The 20,235-nt window shown below is 34.4% G+C and overlaps 2 protein-coding genes across 6 annotated transcripts in view; one reads left to right on the top strand and one right to left on the bottom strand.

Annotated features, from left to right (window-relative positions):
• The window catches only part of ANKIB1 (ankyrin repeat and IBR domain containing 1), a 259,272-nt gene that overhangs the window by 173,064 nt on the left and 65,973 nt on the right, over positions 1-20,235 (bottom strand). The gene's annotated exons all lie outside the window — the stretch shown is intronic.
• The window catches only part of KRIT1 (KRIT1 ankyrin repeat containing), a 38,861-nt gene that overhangs the window by 13,812 nt on the left and 4,814 nt on the right, over positions 1-20,235 (top strand). For all 4 annotated transcript variants that reach the window (XM_047694626.1, XM_047694623.1, XM_047694624.1 and 1 more), the window contains 7 exons: positions 3,708-3,864; positions 4,536-4,643; positions 7,360-7,516; positions 8,279-8,430; positions 15,322-15,488; positions 16,767-16,854; positions 17,370-17,576. In XM_047694626.1, coding sequence (XP_047550582.1) covers positions 3,708-3,864; positions 4,536-4,643; positions 7,360-7,516; positions 8,279-8,430; positions 15,322-15,488; positions 16,767-16,854; positions 17,370-17,576 — 1,036 coding nt within the window. The remainder of the gene's footprint in view (positions 1-3,707; positions 3,865-4,535; positions 4,644-7,359; positions 7,517-8,278; positions 8,431-15,321; positions 15,489-16,766; positions 16,855-17,369; positions 17,577-20,235) is intronic.

Raw genomic sequence — 20,235 nt, 5'->3', positions numbered from 1 at the left:
GATAAAATTAATTTTGTCAGTTGGAAATAATTAAGTTTAATGTACCAGGAGTAATATGGGTCACTTGCAATACTTTTAATCAAATGGATCATTTGGTTAATGTGAATTTGAATGAAGACTGATTTAACCAATTAGTAAGAACTTAAATTACTTTATCTTGGAAATTTATTCACTAATTGGTATAAGGATCAAGGAGGGGAATATTAGGCCATCTCATTAAGAGACTGAGATTTGGAGACTATCTTTATATGCTTAGAGAAGATGTTTTACCCTTCTTGGTCTGTTTTCTCATCTTTAAAGTGACGGTTTTTATTAAATTGGTGGTTCTCCAACTTTTTGGTGTCAGGTCTGCCTTTTACTCTTAAAAGTTATAGGATCCCAAAGAGTTTTTTTATGTAAATTATATTAACATATTAGAAGTTATACCCCCAAAGTAGTTTAAGTATTAATTCATTTAACACAATAATAACAATAACAATAAACATTAACATAAGTAACAATTTTATGAAAAATACCATATTTTCCAAAATTTAAAAAATTAAGAATAGTATTGTTTTACATTCTTGGCAAATCTCTTTATTCTCTAGCTTAATAGAAGATAGCTGGATTCTCACATCTGATTCTGCCTTTAATTTGTTGCAATATTATATGGCAAATTGCTTCTAGAATACCCCACTGTACACTTAGGATCCAAAAAGAGTTTAAAGGATAAATAACATCTTAATATTATTAGGAAAATATGTTTGATCTACAGGTACCCTGCAAAGATTTCAGGGATTCTCAGGGCTTCCTAGATCACTCTTTGAGGACCACCCCTAAGATAGCTGCAAGCTTTTAAAATTCTCATATTGGTGGCCACGTACCTGAAAACTCTTTACTAGGATCATTATTTTCCAAAACTATTTAAGTTGGCTTTCTCCCCATATGAGCAACTTATCAGCCACTCAGTAAATGTTTCACTGACATCACATATTCTTTGACCTTTCTCAAAATCAGTGTCTTCTCTGATCTTTTTTTAGGCTTCATGTTTTTGCTAGAGAGTGTTTTAGGGCTATGATGATTTGACTCCCTTCAAATTATCCCATCTTCACTGTAGCTTAGCTGTCTATTCTCTTTGTCTCATTCATCCTGTGAGCCTTTTAGTTCTCTCATATAAGCTATTCTGAACCTTTCTACTCTTAAGCACTTAAACTCCCACTACTTCCTTTCTGTATTCTTATCAGATAGTTTTACCTCCTATTTTCAAAGAAAACTGATGCCATCGGAAATGTCCTTCTTATCTGTTGTTTTTGTTCTCATCTCTCCTATATCATGGGATATGCAAGTAAAAATCCTTGTTTACCATAAATTCAGTCTCTCCTTCTCTGCACTTTTTCTCTTGCCTTCAAACGTACATGGTTCTCTTCCTCTTGAAAAGAATATTAATTTGACCCTGCTGCCTCTTCTGGCCACTATCCTGTTTCTTTCCTTCCTTTTACAGCCAGACTTCAAAGGTGAATGGGCCACACTCACTGTTGTCTCTTTTTCACTCTTCATTAAATTTCTTAAACTTTTCTGAGTTTTTAATCTCTTTCCCTGCTCTACAGCATTAATACTGTTGACCACCCCTTCATTCTAAGAACAAATTGGAGTTGAAGGGGCATAATGCAGCTGTAATGAAGGTCAGTACAAATGCAAGATATTACTGTTAAATTATCATTATTATTGAAATATTGGCTTCCATCCTGTGACTTAACGCATGTGTAATGGTATGGAAACTGCTATACTAAGATTGAAAAACCTGGATTTAACGCTGGTTAGTAACCATGGGACCTTCAACAAATTACTTACCTGGTTCAAGCTTCATTTTCCTTAACTGTGATATAAAAATACTTCTGCATGCCTTATAGGTTATTTTGAAGATTATATTAAGTAATTATGTAAGAAAGAACCATGAAAACAAAATGTACATTTATATTTTATTACTTGAATTGCTTAGAAGTGTCTTTTCCTGTCTTGAAAGATTGTTTTTCAAGATGGCATTTCATTGTTCTAAGATACTCATTTTTCAAATTATCCCAGCCTTTTTTTTTTTTTTAAGATTTTATTTATTTATTTGACAGAGAGATGGGGGGGTAGAGCATAAGCAGGGGGAATGGCAGGCAGAGGGAGAAGCAGGCTCCCTGCTCAGCAGGGAGCCCAGTGCAGGACTCAATCCCAGCCAACAGGCAGATGCTTAACAGACTGAGCCACCCAGGTGCCCTAAAATCTCCCAGCCTTTACAGTAATTCTTTTCAGTTAGATTAATTTGCTTTTTCTCAGATAGATAATCCAAGCCTTTGCCTTCCTCCTGAATACTAAGCCTGTATTTTCAAATGCCTACTGAGCAGTTTAGTCACTCTCTTTTTGTCTATAAGGCAGTTTAGAGAATGCAGAGACGGTGTACCTACCCTCAAGGAATTCCCAGGCTATTAGAGAAGAGATGTATATAAATAAGGATGAAAGTAGATAAGTCCTATAAAAAAAGCAAAAAAATGCGACATGTAGTGGAACTATAGAAGTATATTTTAAAACTGTTTCAGAGAAATAACAGGATTTAACCTAGACAAAATGAGGTAGGGAGAAAAGGACATCTCAGGAATAGCAAAGAATGTGAACAGAATGTCAAATGAGTAGGAAAGGGTAGCATACAAGTAGCAGTTTCAGGGTATATATAAGAAGGGTATGTAGAAGGGAAGAAAGGAAAGTTGATGGCAAACCAGATCACTTCTAAAGTTGTGTTATTTTCATCTCAGATGTACCATATCTGAAAGCAAATTTCCTTTCCCTTTTCTCCCCTCTTACCCATTTATTTACAAACACTGAATTACTTTTCCACCCTTGCTTCAGATTGCAGCCTTATATAAATCTTTGGCTTTGACAAAATGGTGGACTCAACTATGTCAACAGGTGCTTTGCACTCTTCTGGGCCCTTGCTTTGCTTACTCCTCCCCCACCACACACACACCTAAAATATTTTTGCCTCTCTTCAACATCTCTTTGGTTCCTTCCTACTTAAAATACACTTCAAGTTGTTCTATCAAAATATTTCAGGGAATCTTAGACTAAAGTCCTATCTTTTCTGATGTTTTTTAAAGCATTAGTTATATACTATCTTGACTTGACAAATATATATCCCCTATTGTGTTGATTGTTATCCTAAGCTATTACTTAAATTTTAAAGCATAATGTAACTTATCCCATGTTTTTATTTTACCTCTCTTATTACTTTATAAGCCTTTATTACAGCAGAGACCATGTATCTTATACATCTTTATGTCTCCCACACTGCCCAACACAGCAGCTACATATCCAATTCTGTCTTTGGGCCTTTTGCAAATCACAGTCAGGCCTAAGTAAAAGCATTATGAAGTTTCTGATTCTGAACCTATTTTGACTAAACATTTTATTTCCTTAATTTATAATTTTTGTACTTTGCATGGGGTTGTTCTTTGTCATCTGCTCTATCTTGTGTTTGAGGTTATATTTCCTCTCACTTAATCAGGAACAGAAACAGTTGAACTGAACCAGAAGAATTCATAAGAAATCCCTGGGCACTGAAAACATTTATGTCAGTGTCTTACTAAAATAAAAAAAAATCTTAGATTTCTTTGAGATATCATCTAAAATTTGAATTTTTTAAGCATTTGATATGATTTTGGGGGCTAAGTTTCTTCTTTTTTTAATAGGTATGGAAAAGTTGAGGCCACTCGCATTTTGTTAGAAAAAGGAAAGTGCAATCCAAATCTTTTAAATGGACAGCTTAGTTCTCCTCTTCATTTTGCTGCTGGAGGAGGACATGCTGAAATAGTACAGATTCTTCTAAACCATCCAGAAGTTGACAGAGTAAGTTATTTTCCAGGATTTTTTTTTTAATGTTCAAGCAATGAATAACAAGTGATGACATTAAATGTTCAATTGTATTCTTGAGAAGTCAATTAAAAAATAAATTTTACCATCTGCATAGTTTAAGTAATACTTATATGTAAACTTTGCTTTTATACTTGTTTATTGTGATAAAATGTACCTCACATAAAATTTACCATTTTAACCATTTTTAGATGTACATTTCAGTTGCATTAAATACATTCACATTCTTGTACAGTCATCACCATCAGCCATCTCCTGCATATACATAAAATTTAACCTCTTCTTGTGTTATGTTGTATTTCTTCAAAAAATCTCTTTAAGAAGGAAAAAGATTTTCTACCCATTTTTCCACAAGTTCTATTAGTAAGTATTTTTAAATGGGAAAATAATTAATTTAAACAAAACCTTTGTTGGATCTTATAATCAAAGCTTTTAAAAACAATAATCACATTGATTAGTGCTTTCAGTCTTTCATCTTTATCAGTTGATGTTTAAGTGTAGTATATGCTAAGTATGGTTAGTATTTAGTACTCGACAAAAGTCTATTTTTTATGAAATTTTGATTGATTGAATGACATTTTCACTTATAATGCCATACATTTGTAATGCTTTTTTCTTCACATTTTTCTTTTTTCTAAAATTTCTAGCACATAACAGACCAACAAGGAAGATCCCCTTTAAATATCTGTGAAGAAAACAAACAAAATAACTGGGAAGAAGCTGCAAAGCTATTGAAGGAAGCCAATAACAAACCAGTAAGAATTTCCTTCAGAAATAGAGCTAAGCCAACTATTTAAATTGATAAGTAATTTGAGTATTTGTGGCAAGAGGAATGGATGGATCATTTCTTACAGCTTTTAGAAAACCTCATGGGGGGGCACCTGAGTGGCCAAGTGGGTTAAGCCTCTGCCATCTGCTCAGGTCATGATCTCAGGGTCCTGGGATCGAGCCCCGCATCGGGCTCTCTGCACAGCAGAGAGCCTACTTCCCCCGCTCTCTCTCTGCCTGCCTCTTTGCCTACTTGGGATTTCTCTCTCTCTGTCAAATAAATAAATAAAATCTTTAAAAAAAAAAAAAGAAAAAAAGAAAACCTCATGGGTAGGGGCGCCTGCATGGCTCAGTGGGTTAAAGCCTCTGCCTTCAGCTCGGGTCATGATCTCAGGGTCCTGGGATCGAGCCCCACATTGGGTTCTCTGCTCAGTGGGGAGCCTGCTTCCTCCTCTCTCTCTCTCTGCCTGCCTCTCTGCTTACTTGTGATCTCTGTCAAATAAATAAATAAAATCTTTAAAAAAAAAAAAAAAGAAAGAAAGAAAACCTCATGGGTAGATGTCTTAAGTATTAAATTTGTTATCATCCCTAATATTCAGACATTTATTCTTGCATACCAAAATAAAAATTGTATAAGTAAATAAATCTTTAAAACACTTAATATTAACGTAATTTCTAGTATAATCTTAATACCTGATGATGTCTGGAATAATAAGCAGTAACGTTAAGATAGAGAATAGTTAACAGGGGCGCCTGAGTGGCTCAGTGGGTTAAGCCGCTGCCTTCGGCTCAGGTCATGATCCCAGGTCCTGGGTTCGAGCCCCACATCGGGCTTTCTGCTCAGCAGGGAGCCTGCTTCCTCCTCTCTCTCTCTCTGCCTGCTTCTCTGCCTACTTGTGATTTCTCTCTGTCAAATAAATAAATAAAATCTTTAAAAAAAAAAAAAAAAAAAAAAAAAAAAAGAGAGAATAGTTAACAATTAGAAAAAACTCAGTTCACCTAAAAGTTATAGTAACAATAAAACTGTCACCAATTTAAAAACTGTGTGAAAACTTGTAAACCAGATAAAAGGATTTATAATAGATAAAGTATTAAAGCTTGATATCAACAGATGTAATCTCTGAGCCTTTCCAGACATTTCTGTCAATTAAGCAGTAAGTATTTATGGGGTATTTCTGTGAATTTAATATCTTGAAATACTGGAAGTAACAAGTGATAGAGAATAAATATATGATCTCTGCTTTTAAGGAATATTAACATACACACTCACCACACACTCAACAGATTTTGTCAAAATACTATTCCATGAGCACAAGACAAAGTCAAGAAAATAGATTAAGTGGTACAGGCACTGTTATACTTGATTACAATTTATTTTCTAATTGTATAGAACACATTATTATTCCTGGCATAATTTTTATATTCTAAATGAATAAGATAAGAATTAGTACATTCATCCAAAATGAACTGACCTGCAAGCTGTTTGGGCAATAAAATGTATTGAGAATACATCGAAAAACCACAGTGAGATATTACCTCACACCAGACAGAATGGCTACTTTCAAAAAGGTAAGAAATAACAAGTGCTAGAGAAAGTAGAATCCTTGCGCACTATTTGTGGGAATGTAAATTGGTGCAACCACTGTGGAAAACAGTACAGAGCTTCCCCCTAGAATTAAAAATAGAAATACCATATGATCTGGTAATTTCACTGCTGGGTATTTACACAAAGAAAATGAAAACACTAATTTGAAAAGATACTTGGAGTTGCTTCTCAGCCTTTTGGCTAAGATCAAGTGTGAAAAGATACATGCATTTCTATGTTTATTGCAATATTATTTACAGTAGCCAAGTTATGGAAGCAACCTAAGTGTCCATCCATAGATGAATGGATAAAGATTAGGTGGTATATATAGATGATGGAATATTACTCAGCCATAAAAAAGAATGATATCTTGTCATTTGGAATGACATGGATGGAGCAAGAGGGTATTTATTATGCTAAGTGAAATAAGACAGAAAGGCAAATGCCATATGATTTCACTTGTATGTGGAATCTAAAAAACCAAACACAAGAGAAAACACTTCTAAATATAGAAAACAAAGTGCTGATTGTTAGAGAGGAGGTGGGTGAGAGATGGGCTAAATAGGTGACAGGGATTTTTAAAAAATGTATTGAGAAGATTATTCTTTGAGATATTCTGAACAGGAAGAAATAAATTGGCTCAAGGTCCATTGTTCATAACTTTCATGTGCACAGTCTTCCATTACAGATTCCTCTTAGGAAAAAATTATTGCTAGTACACATTTCTACAGTATAATTTGTGGCCCACTAGACTCATGAGATACCTAAAGACTCAGTAACTAAGTCTCTATATCTCCCATATGATACCTACTTAGTACAGTTACAGCTTTAAAACATTTACCAGAAGAATCTGAAGTTGAATATTTTTTAAGAACCATTTGCCTTAGCTTCTCAAATTTATTTCACCTGAAATATCCAGAGGAAAACATACTGGAAAATATAATGGAAATAAAAATCTTTTTAAAATGTGCCAGCAGATATTTGAAGCAGTTTTCTGTAATTTTCCATGTTTGAAAACTATAATAAAACATATGAAATTGAAATTGAAGCATTTTTGTTAGGCTGGGATAGGTAACTTCTAACCAGGTTGCCTAATTTATTACTGTTCTTTGTCCTAGTATGAAAAAGTTCGAATATACAGAATGGATGGATCATACCGTTCTGTTGAACTGAAGCATGGAAATAATACCACAGTGCAGCAGATTATGGAAGGAATGCGTCTCTCCCAAGAAACACAGCAGTATTTCACTATTTGGATCTGTTCAGAAAACCTCAGTAAGAAAGTTGTTACTCTGTAAACCTATTCCTTTGTGAGAGTGGATTGGTAAACTTAGGTATAGCATCAATTTCTTAATGACTTTAAATTTTGAAATTATACAGTGATCTTCTCTTTTATATAAATTACTAGTGTTCCAGCTGTTGAAACAGGTAAGCCCCTGGGACTCCTCATCCACTGCTTCATTCAAAGCAATTTTTAAGTATTCGAAAACTTTACTTCTCTGGCAATGGAATTTTATTTGAATGCCATTAAATGTAGTGCTTATCCAACTTGCCTTTATTGTCAGTGCTCATTTCACCTAAAATAATGCAAATGTTCTTTTTCTTTATATTAGTTTTCCATCACATCTTTTTATTTAAGACCAACCTGATGCCACTATAGATTTACCTTTCAAGCAAAGTATTGCAAATACATAAAGGAGCTAATTGAAGTTATTGTGATTGGTTATTTAATGTTTAATTGTATTTTTTAAAAAACACCAGATTCTACTGATTGGATCATACTTAAATAAGCTATAGTGGAATTAAAGATCTTATATACAGTTGATATGTTTTATTTGTTATAGTAATTCTCATAATTCTTATACTCTTAAAAACACAAGCTTTTAACCTAAAACTGGGTTGTGAGATAATTGGTTATTTAGACCTTTAATTTGTATGTATTCAGCACTTAAGTATAGATAGTTTAATACAAATTTTCTATGTGTTGATATAATTTATCTTTACATTATTATTTATAAAAGGAAAGATGTTTTTCAGGCCTTCAACTCAAGCCTTATCATAAACCCTTGCAACATGTTCGTGATTGGCCAGAAATACTTTCTGAATTGACTAATTTGGATCCCCAAAGAGAAACACCACAGCTTTTCCTAAGAAGAGATGTGAGACTTCCTTTGGAAGTTGAAAAAAAGGTTTGCTTGGAAATCTTATTTATAGTCATTTAAATGCACAGAATCTATTGAATTCCTGTGGTAGGCACTAGAAACAGGCTGTTTCTGTATGAGGAGGTTTTACTTTTGTTTTCTATTTAATCTTCATATCCCTGGGGTGAGTCTGAGTTAGTCTACTTACAAAGCCCCTGGTTGGTTTTTTTATTTCCACCTCCATTGTCTTAGAAACAAAAGAAATAAAGAATCTATCCTACAGAGAATTAGCAACCAGATGGAAGACAGATTATACCAAAAAGAACTTTAGCACAGTTAGGAAGTATACTATCACAGATCAATTTAATAAAGAGCCAATCAGTGTGTAAATTTCAAAGGAGCAAAGAGATAAGTTGGTGTGAGAGGAAAACAAAATACATTCTGAGTGCAGATTATATTTGCAAAGGGGACATAAAAAGCTGTTCTCAATAGTAAGTAGCTGTTTCCAAATCAAGCAGAGAATTATATAGATAGTAAAAATGAGAATTTAATTTACATTTGATAAAAAGAATTGTTCCACACAAGTACATTTGGATTTGAATTACTGTAAATTTTAGAGGGAGGGTAGGATAATGATATCTGAAGGATGAGTGAACAACACAGAAACTTAAAGTGGATATTACAAGTTAAACTAGTGTGATGGTCTATAAAGTTTTTTAAATTGAAAAAAAAAGTTCCAAGGTCTTATAACTTTGGTGAAGAAAAAATATACAATGCATTTCCTGATTCTTATCCAAGGAAATATTAAACAGACAAAGTTAAGGAAATTTTAGTATATGGAAAATTGATCGATCATGTACAAACTTGGTAAATATTTTATACCTGATTACTCGTATTGTCCCTCTTATATTATCAAACTAAAGACAAGTATGATCCTTTCAGTGACATATACTGGAAGTTACTTTGTATGAAATTAACCAAAAACAAAGATCTAGATTACTCATAAAAAAATGTGTTAGAATTTCACAAATAGAACAGTCAGTCAGTTAAGCAGCTGCCTTCAGCTCAGATCATGAGCTCAGGATCCTGGGATCAAGCCCCCATCAGGCTCCCTGCTCAGTAGGCAGTCTGCCTCTCCCTCTGCCCCTACCCCCCAACTTGTGCTCATGTTATCTCTCAAATAAATAAATGAATAAAATCTTAAAAAAAAAAAAAAGAACAGAGGAAAAAAACACAATTGATCATCTCAGTTGACACAGAAAATATACCTAACAAAATCTAATACCCTTTCATGATAAAACTCTTAAAATTAGGAATAGATGGGAACTTCCTCAACATGATAACTGGCATTTATGAAAAATTCACAGCTAACATCATACTGGATGAAATGTTAGAGCTTTCCTTCTAAGATCAGGAACAAGACAAGAAGGCCAGCTTTCAGCACTGTTATTTAACATAGTACTAGAAGTTCTAAGCAGAGCAATTAGATTAAAAAAAGAAGAAGAAAAAAAAAAGAAAAAATGGGGTACCTGAGTGGTTCAGTTGGTTAAGTGTCCAACTCTTGATCTCAGGGTCATGAGAGATTCAGCCCTGCCTCAGACTCAGCACTGCTTAGTGTGGGGCCTGCTTAAGATCCTCTCCCTCCCTCCCTGTCCCTATCCCACCTGCTTGCACGTGCACTCTCTCTTAAAAAAATAAATAAATAAATAAAGAGGGCCACTAGGGTGGCTTGGTTGGTTAAGCATCTGGCCTCAGCTCAGATCATGATCCTGTGCACCTGGGATTGAGCCATGAATTGGGCTCCCTGCTCAGCAGAGAGTCTGTTCCCTTTCTCTCTCCCTCTGCCTGTCTCCCTGCTTGTGCCTTGTGCACTCTCTCTCTCTTTCAAATAAATAAATAAAATCTTTAAAAATAATAATAAAAAAAGGAAGAAAAAGAAAAATAAAAGGCATCCACATTGAAAAGGAAAAGGCTAAACTATTTGCAAATGATATGATCCTACATACAGGAAATCACGAAGAATCCACAAGAAACCCATTAGAGCTAATAAGTAGATTGAGCAACATTGCAAGGAATAACTTAACACAAAAAAATCATTTGTTTGTTTCTACACACATCAGTGAACAACCCCAAAAGGAAATTAAGAAATTCATCAGAATAGCCTCTTAAAGAATAAAATGTCTAGGAATGAATTTAATAAAAGAGGTACAAGGCTTGTACACTCAAAACTACAAAACATTCCTGAAAGAAATTAAAGAAGATCTAAGTTAACTGGAAAGATATCTGTTTTAAGGATAGGAAGATTTAATATCATTAAGATGTCTGTACCAGCAAAACAATCTACTGATATACCACATTCCCTAAAAAAATTTTTGCAGAAATTATTACAAAGGGCCTTGGATAACCAAAACAGTCTTTAAAAAAAAGGATAAAGTTGAGGGATTCACACCTCCAATTCCAAAGCTTACTATAAAGCCATAGTAGTTAAAACAGTGTGGTTTTGCCTTAAGGACAGTTATATAGACTAATGGAATAGATGTGAGAGTCCAGAAATAAACCCAATACATTTATAACCAAAATCCGTAGTCAGCTGATTAATTTTTTTAAAGATTTATTTATTTATTTGAGTGCGAGGGAGCGCACATGTGAGCTGAGTAAGAGGGAGAGAGAGAGAGAACCCTCAAGCACATTCCCCGCTGAGCAAGGAACCCAGCACAGGGCTCCATCCCAGGACCCCGAGATCACGACCTATGCCGAAATTAAGAGCCAACTGCTCAACTGACTGAGCCGCCAGGTGCCCTGGAAAAGGCTATTTCAGCTGTCTTCTGACAAGGGTGCCAAGTCCATCCAGTGAAGAAAAAATAGTCTTTTCAACAGATGGTGAAAAGTATGAAATTGGACCCTGACCTCCCACTATATATAAAAATTAACTCAGTAGATCAACAACTTAAGCATAAAAGCCAAAACCTTAAACCTCTTAGAACAAATAGGCAGATCTTCATGACATTAGATTTGGCAGTGGATTTTAATAATACCAAAAGCATGAGCAACAAAAGAAGTATAGATAAATTGGACTTCTTGAAAATTAAAAAAAAAATTGTATGTCAAAGGACATTATCAAGAAAGTTAAAAACAATTTACAGAATAGAAGAAAATATATATTTTTTTAAAGATTTATTTATTAGAGAGTCAGCAAGCAAGGAGAGGGGCAGAAGGAGAGGGAAAGAGAGTCCCATGAGACTCTGGGCTGAGCAGGTAGTCTATCTCAGCTGGTGGAGTTGACTTGAGATCTTGACCTGAGTCAGATGCCTAATTGACTGAGCCACCCAGATGCCCCAGAATGGGAGAAAATATTTGCAAATCATTTATCTGATAGGGGTTTACCATCCAGAATACATGAAGAAATACAATTCAAAAACAAAAGACAACCCAATTAAAATAGGCAAAAGACTTTAATTTCTCTAGTGAAGATACACATATAGTTAACAAACACATGAAAAGATGCTCAGCATCAGTGGTCACTTGGGAAATACACATCAAAAACACAATGAGAAACTTCCCACTCGTAGGGTGGCTATAATAGTAAAGATTTTAAAAAAGGAAAATAATGAGTGTTGGTGAAAATACAGAGAAAGTGTAATCCTTGTACATTGCAGGTAGGACTGTAAAATTATATGGCTGCTATAAACAGTAGTGGTTCTTGAAAAAACTAAACCTAATTACCATATGATCTCATAGTTCCACTCTTAATATATACCTGAAGAATTAAAAATAGCAACTCAAACAGGTATCTATATACTAGTGTCTATCTAGTGTCTATCTAGTATCTATATTAGAGCAGTATTATCACAATAACCAAAATGGTGGAAACAAACAAGTTTCCATCAGCAGATGAATGGATAAACAAAATGTGATATATATATGAAATGGGATATTATTATTATTTTTTTTTAAATTTTATTTATTTATTTGACAGAGAGATCACAAGTAGGCAGAGAGGCAGGCAGAGAGAGGGGGAAGCGGGGTCTCCACTGAACAGAGAGCCCGACGCGGGGCTTGATCCCAGGACCCTGAGATCATGACCTGGGCTGAAGGCAGAGGCTTAACCCACTGAGCCACCCAGGCGCCCCATGAAATGGAATATTATTCAGCCATAAAAAAAGAATGAACTTCTGATAAGTGTCTTAACATGGATAAACCTTGGAAACATACTAAGGAAATAAGCCACATGCCATAAGCCACACGCAGCAGGAAAAATATTGTATGATTCTACTTACATTAAATATCTAGAATAGGAAAATTCATAAAGAGAAAGTAGATTAGTGGTTATCACAGGTGTTGGGAGAGAGAATGAGGAATTATTGCTTAGGTTAATAGTTTCTGTTGGGTGATGAAAAAGTTGTATAAATAGTGGTGATGCTTGCACAACACTGTAATTAATGTCATTGAATTATACACTTAAAATTGGTTAAAATATTAAATTTCTGTTTTACGTTTTTAGTGCAGTTTCAAAGAATGTATTAGTTACATAAAATCTGCAAGTAATCTCAGTACACTCAGTCTATCTTCTTTCTCCACCTCAGTGACATTTTTTTTTTTAAAGATTTTATTTATTTGACAGAGAGTGAGAGACATAAGCAGGCAGAGCGGCAGAGGGAGAGGGAGATGCAGGTTCCCCACTGAGCAGAGAGCCCGACGCGGGGCTCGATCCCAGGACTCTGGGATCATGACCTGAGTCGAAGGCCGTTGATTAACCAACTGAGCCACCCAGACGCCCCACCTCAGTGACATTTTAAAAGTTGATTGGGGGTACCTGGGTGGCTCATTTGGTTAAGTGACTGCCTTTGGCTCAGGTCATGATCCTGGAGTCCTGGGATCGAGTCCTGCATCAGGCTCCCAGCTCCACGGGGAGTCTGCTTCTCCCTCTGACCTTCTCCCCTCTCATGCTCTCTCTCACTCTCTCTATCTCTCTCAAATAAATAAATAAAATCTAAAAAAAAAATAAATAAAAGTTGATTGGTAGAGAAAAAGCAATAATGGTAAAACTTGGATGATAAATGAATTGCATAATTATAAAGAATATAAAGTGAATTCAAGTGAAAAAGAAGCAAGGCTTAGTAAGTACCTCAGGGCAAATCAGAAAATCATGATCATCTGATAAAACAGTTGTTTTCTTTCATTATGTAATTAAATTCCATTGTGTACCATCTGAAAAATGGAAAAATTACATTTATTTGTTGCATCCTTTCTGTAGGATGAAAATGGCCTGATTTCATTAGAAAAGAATAATTGTTGACTAATGCTCACTAAATATGCTCACTGAATATGCTGTTAGGAATTATAACTATTACCTACTCAAACTCTTCAAATTTCACTGTTAATTTTGAGAAATAAAAACCCACAAAAAGTTGAAAAAGTAATAAAATTCATTAAATTCACTAACTGCTAATATTTTGCTTTATTACCTTCACTTCTCTGTATTTTCTTTATGGACCATCCAGAAGTGAGTTCCAGACATCATGGCACTTAATCCCTACATATTTTAACATATCTCCTAAGAAAAAGGACATACCAACATACTATAATATACCATTTCACCTAATAAAATTTTTATTTCCATAATAATGTCTAATACGTGATCCATATTCAGATTTTCCCCAATTGTTTAAGAGTCTTATGTAGCCCCCATATGTGGGATCTAGTCAAGGTTCATACTTAGTATTTGAATTTGATTGTTATCTCTTTAGTCTCTTTTAATCTAGAAAAACCCTCTCATCTTTTTTCCCCATGAAAACCTCTGTTGTTGTTTTTTTCACATTATAGAGAGTATTGTAAGATTATTTTAGACAAAAATAACTTTTACCATAAGGAATTGAATGACTTTGAATTATATTTGGAAATAATTTTTTAAGATTTTATTTGAGAGAGCAAGCAAGAGAGAGAGCACAAGCTGGGTGGAGGGGCGGGAGAGACAGAGAAGCAGACTCCCTGCTGAGCAGGGAGCCCAACTTGGGGCTCCATCCCAGGGCCCCAGGATCATGACCTGAGCTGAAGGCAAAACGCTCACTTGACTGAGCCACCCAGATTCCCTGGAAATACTTTAAGTATTCATTCAGAAACTCTGTATAACTGTTTCCAACTGGAGCAGGAGTAGGCTAGCTCGTCAGGCTTTGTTAATCTTATTGGATAAAATGAAACTTTACAAAGCTTTGAAACTTAGGAGAAAAAAAATCTTCTGTTCTTCTTGAGTGTTATTTCAAAGTGCCAAGTGTTTTTAGCCAAAGAAAATTAAAAAAATTTTTTTTTAAAACAAGGTTTTTTAAAACTACATTACCCTTCTAGGAATTGACACACTTCCTTTTACCTTCCTTGAGGTTCACTACTATATTGTGTGAAAAATGTAGAATAATGTTTGAGGAATATAAATAATTTAGGTAAAATTGTGCTAGAAGTTATTGATATCTATAAACTAATGATAATCTTTTATTAGACTGTAAATCAGAAATAAACTATAGCACCTATTGCTATATTTGACCTGCTGTTTATTTTTATATACCCACAAGCTGTTCATGGTTGAAAAAAAATCAAAAGGATAATATCCCATGTCATGGGAAAATTTTATGAAATTCAAATTTGAGTATCCATATATAAAGTATTATGAGAACACCACCACACCCATTTGTTACTAGATTGCCTGTGGTTGCTCTTGTGCTACACTAGCTGAGTTGGGTAGTTGTAAGAAAGACTTTGTGACTCATAAAGCTTAAAATATTATCTGGCCCTGAACAGGAAAAATTTGTCAGCCTCTGCTCTAAATCAGTAACAGCTCATTTATATATGGATATGTAGCTTTTGCTTTTCCAAATTAGAAAGTGACAAGTTGTATATTTGTAACAGGAAATTGTAGCCCAATAACCAAATTATACCTTTTCTTTTAAGATTGAAGACCCACTAGCTATTCTTATTCTCTTTGATGAAGCCAGATATAATTTATTGAAGGGCTTTTATACAGCTCCTGATGCTAAACTGATAACATTGGCAAGTCTACTGTTGCAAATAGTTTATGGAAATTATGAGAGTAAGAAACACAAGCAAGGTTTCCTAAAGTAAGTATTTAAAACGTGGTCTTGTGCTGTGCTTAAGATTCTGTTTAACCAAGAAAGTTTAAAAATGCTATTAAGAAATATTTATTCTTGGGGCGCCTGGGTGGCTCAGTGGGTTAAGCCGCTGCCTTCGGCTCAGGTCATGATCCCAGGTCCTGGGTTCGAGCCCCGCATCGAGCTTTCTGCTCAGCAGGGAGCCTGCTTCCTCCTCTCTCTCTGCCTGCCTCTCTGCTTACTTGTGATTTCTCTCTGTCAAATAAATAAATAAAATCTTAAAAAAAAAAAAAAAGAAATATTTATTCTTAAAAAATATATATATTTATTCTTTGGTTTGGAACTAAAGGATACAAGGCATGGAATAAGGAAAAAAACAAAACCAAACCAAAGAATGGTAAAACATTCTTAAAGTTATACTCTCTCCAAAGTTACTTTTCTTGTATTTGACTATGGTTTGATATAGCTTTTTTCTTTTTTAAAGATTTTATTTTTGGGGCACCTGGGTGGCTCAGTGGTTTAAAGCCTCTGCCTCCAGCTCAGGTCATGATCCCAGGGTCCTGGGATCAAGCCCCGCATTGGGCTCTCTGCTCAGCGGGGAGCCTGTTTCCCCCCTCTCTGTCTCTGCCTGCCTCTCTGTCTGCCTCTCTGCGTACTTGTGATCTCTGTCTGTCAAATAAATAAGTAAAATCTTTAAAAAAAAAAAAAAAGAAAGAAAAAAATTGAAAACCACAATTAAGCTTCAGTGTTTAAAACCTCAGTGTTTTCTCTCAAAGATTAAATATGTGATTTCATGTCTCTCTGTCTTCGGTGTTAATTTTCAGCTCTCCAATACCAGTTACAGTTGAATGGTTTGGGTTTTTTTTTTAATATTTTATTTATTTATTTGACAGAGAGAGATCACAAGTAGGCAGAGAGGCAGGCGGGGGGGGGGGGGGGAAGCAGGCTACCCACTGAGCAGAGAGCCCGATGCAGGGCTTGATCCTAGGACCCTGAGATCATGACTTGAGCTGAAGACAGAGGCTTAACCCACTGAGACACCCAGGCACCCCTGTGGTTTTCAATTTTCAAAAATACTTTGTGGTTGTTGAAAGAAGAAACATTTCTCTTAAATGAGAATGTTGGGATTGTGACCTTTTGCATAAAATTTTGAGAGTTCTGTAATATTTTACAATACAGATTCTTCAGCTCAAAAATCATGTTACTTAAAGCAGTTTGTTTCTAAATGATTTATGTACTTTAGCTACTAAGGATGATTTATTTAAAACATGTCATATTTGCTTACAGTGAAGAAAATTTAAAGTCCATTGTACCTGTTACCAAACTAAAAAGTAAGGCACCTCACTGGACAAACCGAATACTTCATGAATACAAGGTAAGCTTTTAATAGAAATAAGGGTACTTTATATCCTAGTTGAAAATTTGTAAATTAAATTGTTTGAAATTGTTTAATATGTTTTAAACATAATTATATTAAATTTACTGTCCTGAAATTAAAAATGGATCTTCTAGTTCACATGAAACTGATAGCATGATATTTTTATTTTTAATAATGTGGAATCTTTTACAGAATGCCTTCTGTATGTTGGCTTCTGTGGTAAGGACTAGAGATTAAACACATGCACATAAACACACCCATGAAATTATACACTATCCCTTTCAAAGGGGCATTTAAAACCTAATAGAATAGACAAACAATATTTTTAGATTTTGATATTTCTTTCCTTTTTTAAAGATTAACATCTCAAAAAAAATTGCTCTTGGGCTATTGTACACAATTGTATTTTTCTCTGGGGGTGGCCATGATTTTAGAAACTGCTTAGTTGACCTCTTTGGATTATCAAAGGTATATTCTCTGTTCACATCTCTTTTACTTTACTTTGTTTTTAGAATCTTAGTACAAGTGAGGGTGTCAGTAAAGAAATGCATCACCTTCAGCGCATGTTCTTACAGAATTGTTGGGAAATTCCTACATATGGAGCAGCTTTTTTCACAGGACAGATATTTACAAAGGCAAGCCCCAGCAATCATAAAGTCATCCCTGTGTATGTAGGAGTGAATATAAAAGGACTTCATCTCCTCAACATGGAAACTAAGGTAGATTTACAGCTATTTTTAACTAGTTACATTTTATAATGTCAAAAAAATGGTACCAGTCTGTATGAAAAATCTAGAAATGACTATATAAGACTATTCATTGCAATTTCATTTGTAATAGCAAAGGATGAGGGTTGAAAAGTAAATAATTGTCAGTAAGGCGTTAATTATATTATTAACATTAATTATATAGTTATATGAATTATAGTACATTTCTGTGTTGAAATACTGTGCACCCATATAAAAGAATGAAGAATGTATAGAATGATTTCCAAGATATATTTAGCGAAAAAGCACAGTGGTGAACCATATGTAATGGGCTACTATTTGTGTAAAAATGGGGGAAGTGAAGACTATATCTACATAAATACATATTGCTTGTGTATGATTAGAAAGTCATAAAGCCTTTAGAGAAGGCAGTGAGGCAACTGAGAACAAGAGTAGGAGGGAGACTTTTTACTATGTACCGTTTTGCAACTTAAAAATTTTAACTGTAATTATATTACCTATTTAAAAAATTCAGTTAAGTTTAAATGAAAACAATACAGATTAAAAAAAGAAAAAATAGACTGATACAAGGGATTCACTTTGAAAATTAGAATTAGTTGTAAGAGCCTGGGAGACAGGCAAGATGAAGCGTGGAAGGGACTATTATTAGATCACTTCAGAGCTTTTCCATAAGAGGCTTATTATTGTATTATACTCCTTTTTTAATCAGAGTCATTATAATATGAAATTTGGGATTATTTTTAGCATATTTAACGCATTTATCAGGATGAACAGCTTTCTAGTTTATAATAGGAAGCTAAGAAAAATCATTAATTTTGTTCATTCAGATTTGTCTATAAACAGATCAGTTGAGGTAATAAACAGCTTGTTGTCAAAAAAGACATTTTGAATTAGGAAATTTTATCATAAACCTAATTTTTACTTTCATAATCTTTTATTATATAATCACATAACTTCTGAAAGTAGTTTAGTCATTTTCTGATAACTCCAGATCATCCTTATGGACAGTTGCCATTTTATCACGCTGTTAGATATGCCTGTGAATGGAGATAGAGAATATGTAGGGACATAGTGTTGAATAGGGACTGACTTCAGATGTTTATCTGGAACTGGATTTTTTTGAAGTCTCTGATGTCAGCTTGCTTTTGGGTCATTTGCTCATTATCATCTTCTATTTATGCTACTTTTTCAGACAAAATAGGCTGCTTCATATTAGTTTGCAACCATTTTTCTATTTCTTTTGTACTAAATTTGTTAAAGGAAATTAAAGGAGAAATTTCTCTTACCATTTCAAGAAGTTTTTCCTCTGCTATTTCAGAGCATTTTATACAACATTTACAAATCCTTTATTGTACTAAATGGTGATGCTCTGGGTATGACACCAAGAGTCTTCTGTAAGCTATAGTGTATGTTTGATATTTGGTAGCATTTCAAATTTAGGCAACAATAAAACATTTTATTTAGTCCCCCCCGTATGATGGGTCAGCATTATAACATTTCACGTTATGAATAATATTCTGGTCCAGGAATGAGTGAGATTGCAGTAGCAGGCAGAGGATGATAACATTAATAGTTAACAGTCTGCTTTTTTGGAAAGGATAAGATGTTTGATTTCTAGGAATTAAATAAAAATACTGTCCTTGGGTATAAGAAGGTGATTAAACCAAAGGGTAACAATGTTTTCTGCCATCTAACCATTACCTTGTGCTCCTTAAACCACTGATAAATTTATAGCACTGATGAAAGCTCTAAGTTATTATATTTTCTAATCATCAAAGGTGGGAACAGTCAGCTTGTCCGCGGTTGTCTTGCAGTTATCAAGATATGCTGGGGTGAATTTGACAAGCTTACTTTAAGAGACTAAACATCTTCACTTGCAAAAATACCCTTATTTACATTTAAAACTCTACTTGGGATATGATAGCTTCAGAGATTAAATCTCATGAAAAGCTATAGATAGAATACAGCTCTGTTTTTTATATCAATTACTTGTATCTTCTGTATCTTGTTTCTCTTTGAAATAATGAGAGTTTCCCATTAGAAAGTATAGGCTAGCCAATTTCATATGCTTAGCAGAGATTTTTCTGTCCTACTTACATAAAATGTAGACACTATTGAATGTATAATAGACTGTGTTGTAGGTCAGTGTTTTACTATAATGAATGCATTGCTATTTCATCACTGAACTATACTTGTTAATGTATCTTTAACCATAAAAGTACTACTGCCATACCCGCAGATTACCCTTTGCTGATATCAATTTATGTTGGCCATAATGCCCTTCTCAAATACAACTGGTTATTTAAATATCCACATAATGCCATCTTCATGATCACCTGTCAACATCACTTTTTCTCCTGTCTGCTGGCTGGCTATGTATTACTTCTGACTTCTGTGGTTCACCCCCACCCCATTTTTGGAAAAAAAAAGAGAGAGAGAGAGATTGATTTTATTTTTAAGTAATCTCTACACCCAACATGGGGCAACAGGGACGTTCCAGCTCCATTGAGCTGTTTTCATTATTACTGGTTTCTCAGAAATTCCTTCCATCATGCATTCTGTTCTTTACCAACAAAACCTTTATTTCAAATTTAGAACCTCAGTACTTTGTTAGTAATTTGGCCTCCATATAATTGAGGACTTGTACCTC

This window comes from Lutra lutra, chromosome 11 (assembly GCF_902655055.1).
Source record: "Lutra lutra chromosome 11, mLutLut1.2, whole genome shotgun sequence".
NCBI lineage: Eukaryota > Metazoa > Chordata > Mammalia > Carnivora > Mustelidae > Lutra > Lutra lutra.
The sequence above is the reverse complement of the archived record's forward strand: the minus strand, read 5'-3'. Positions and strand labels throughout refer to the sequence as shown.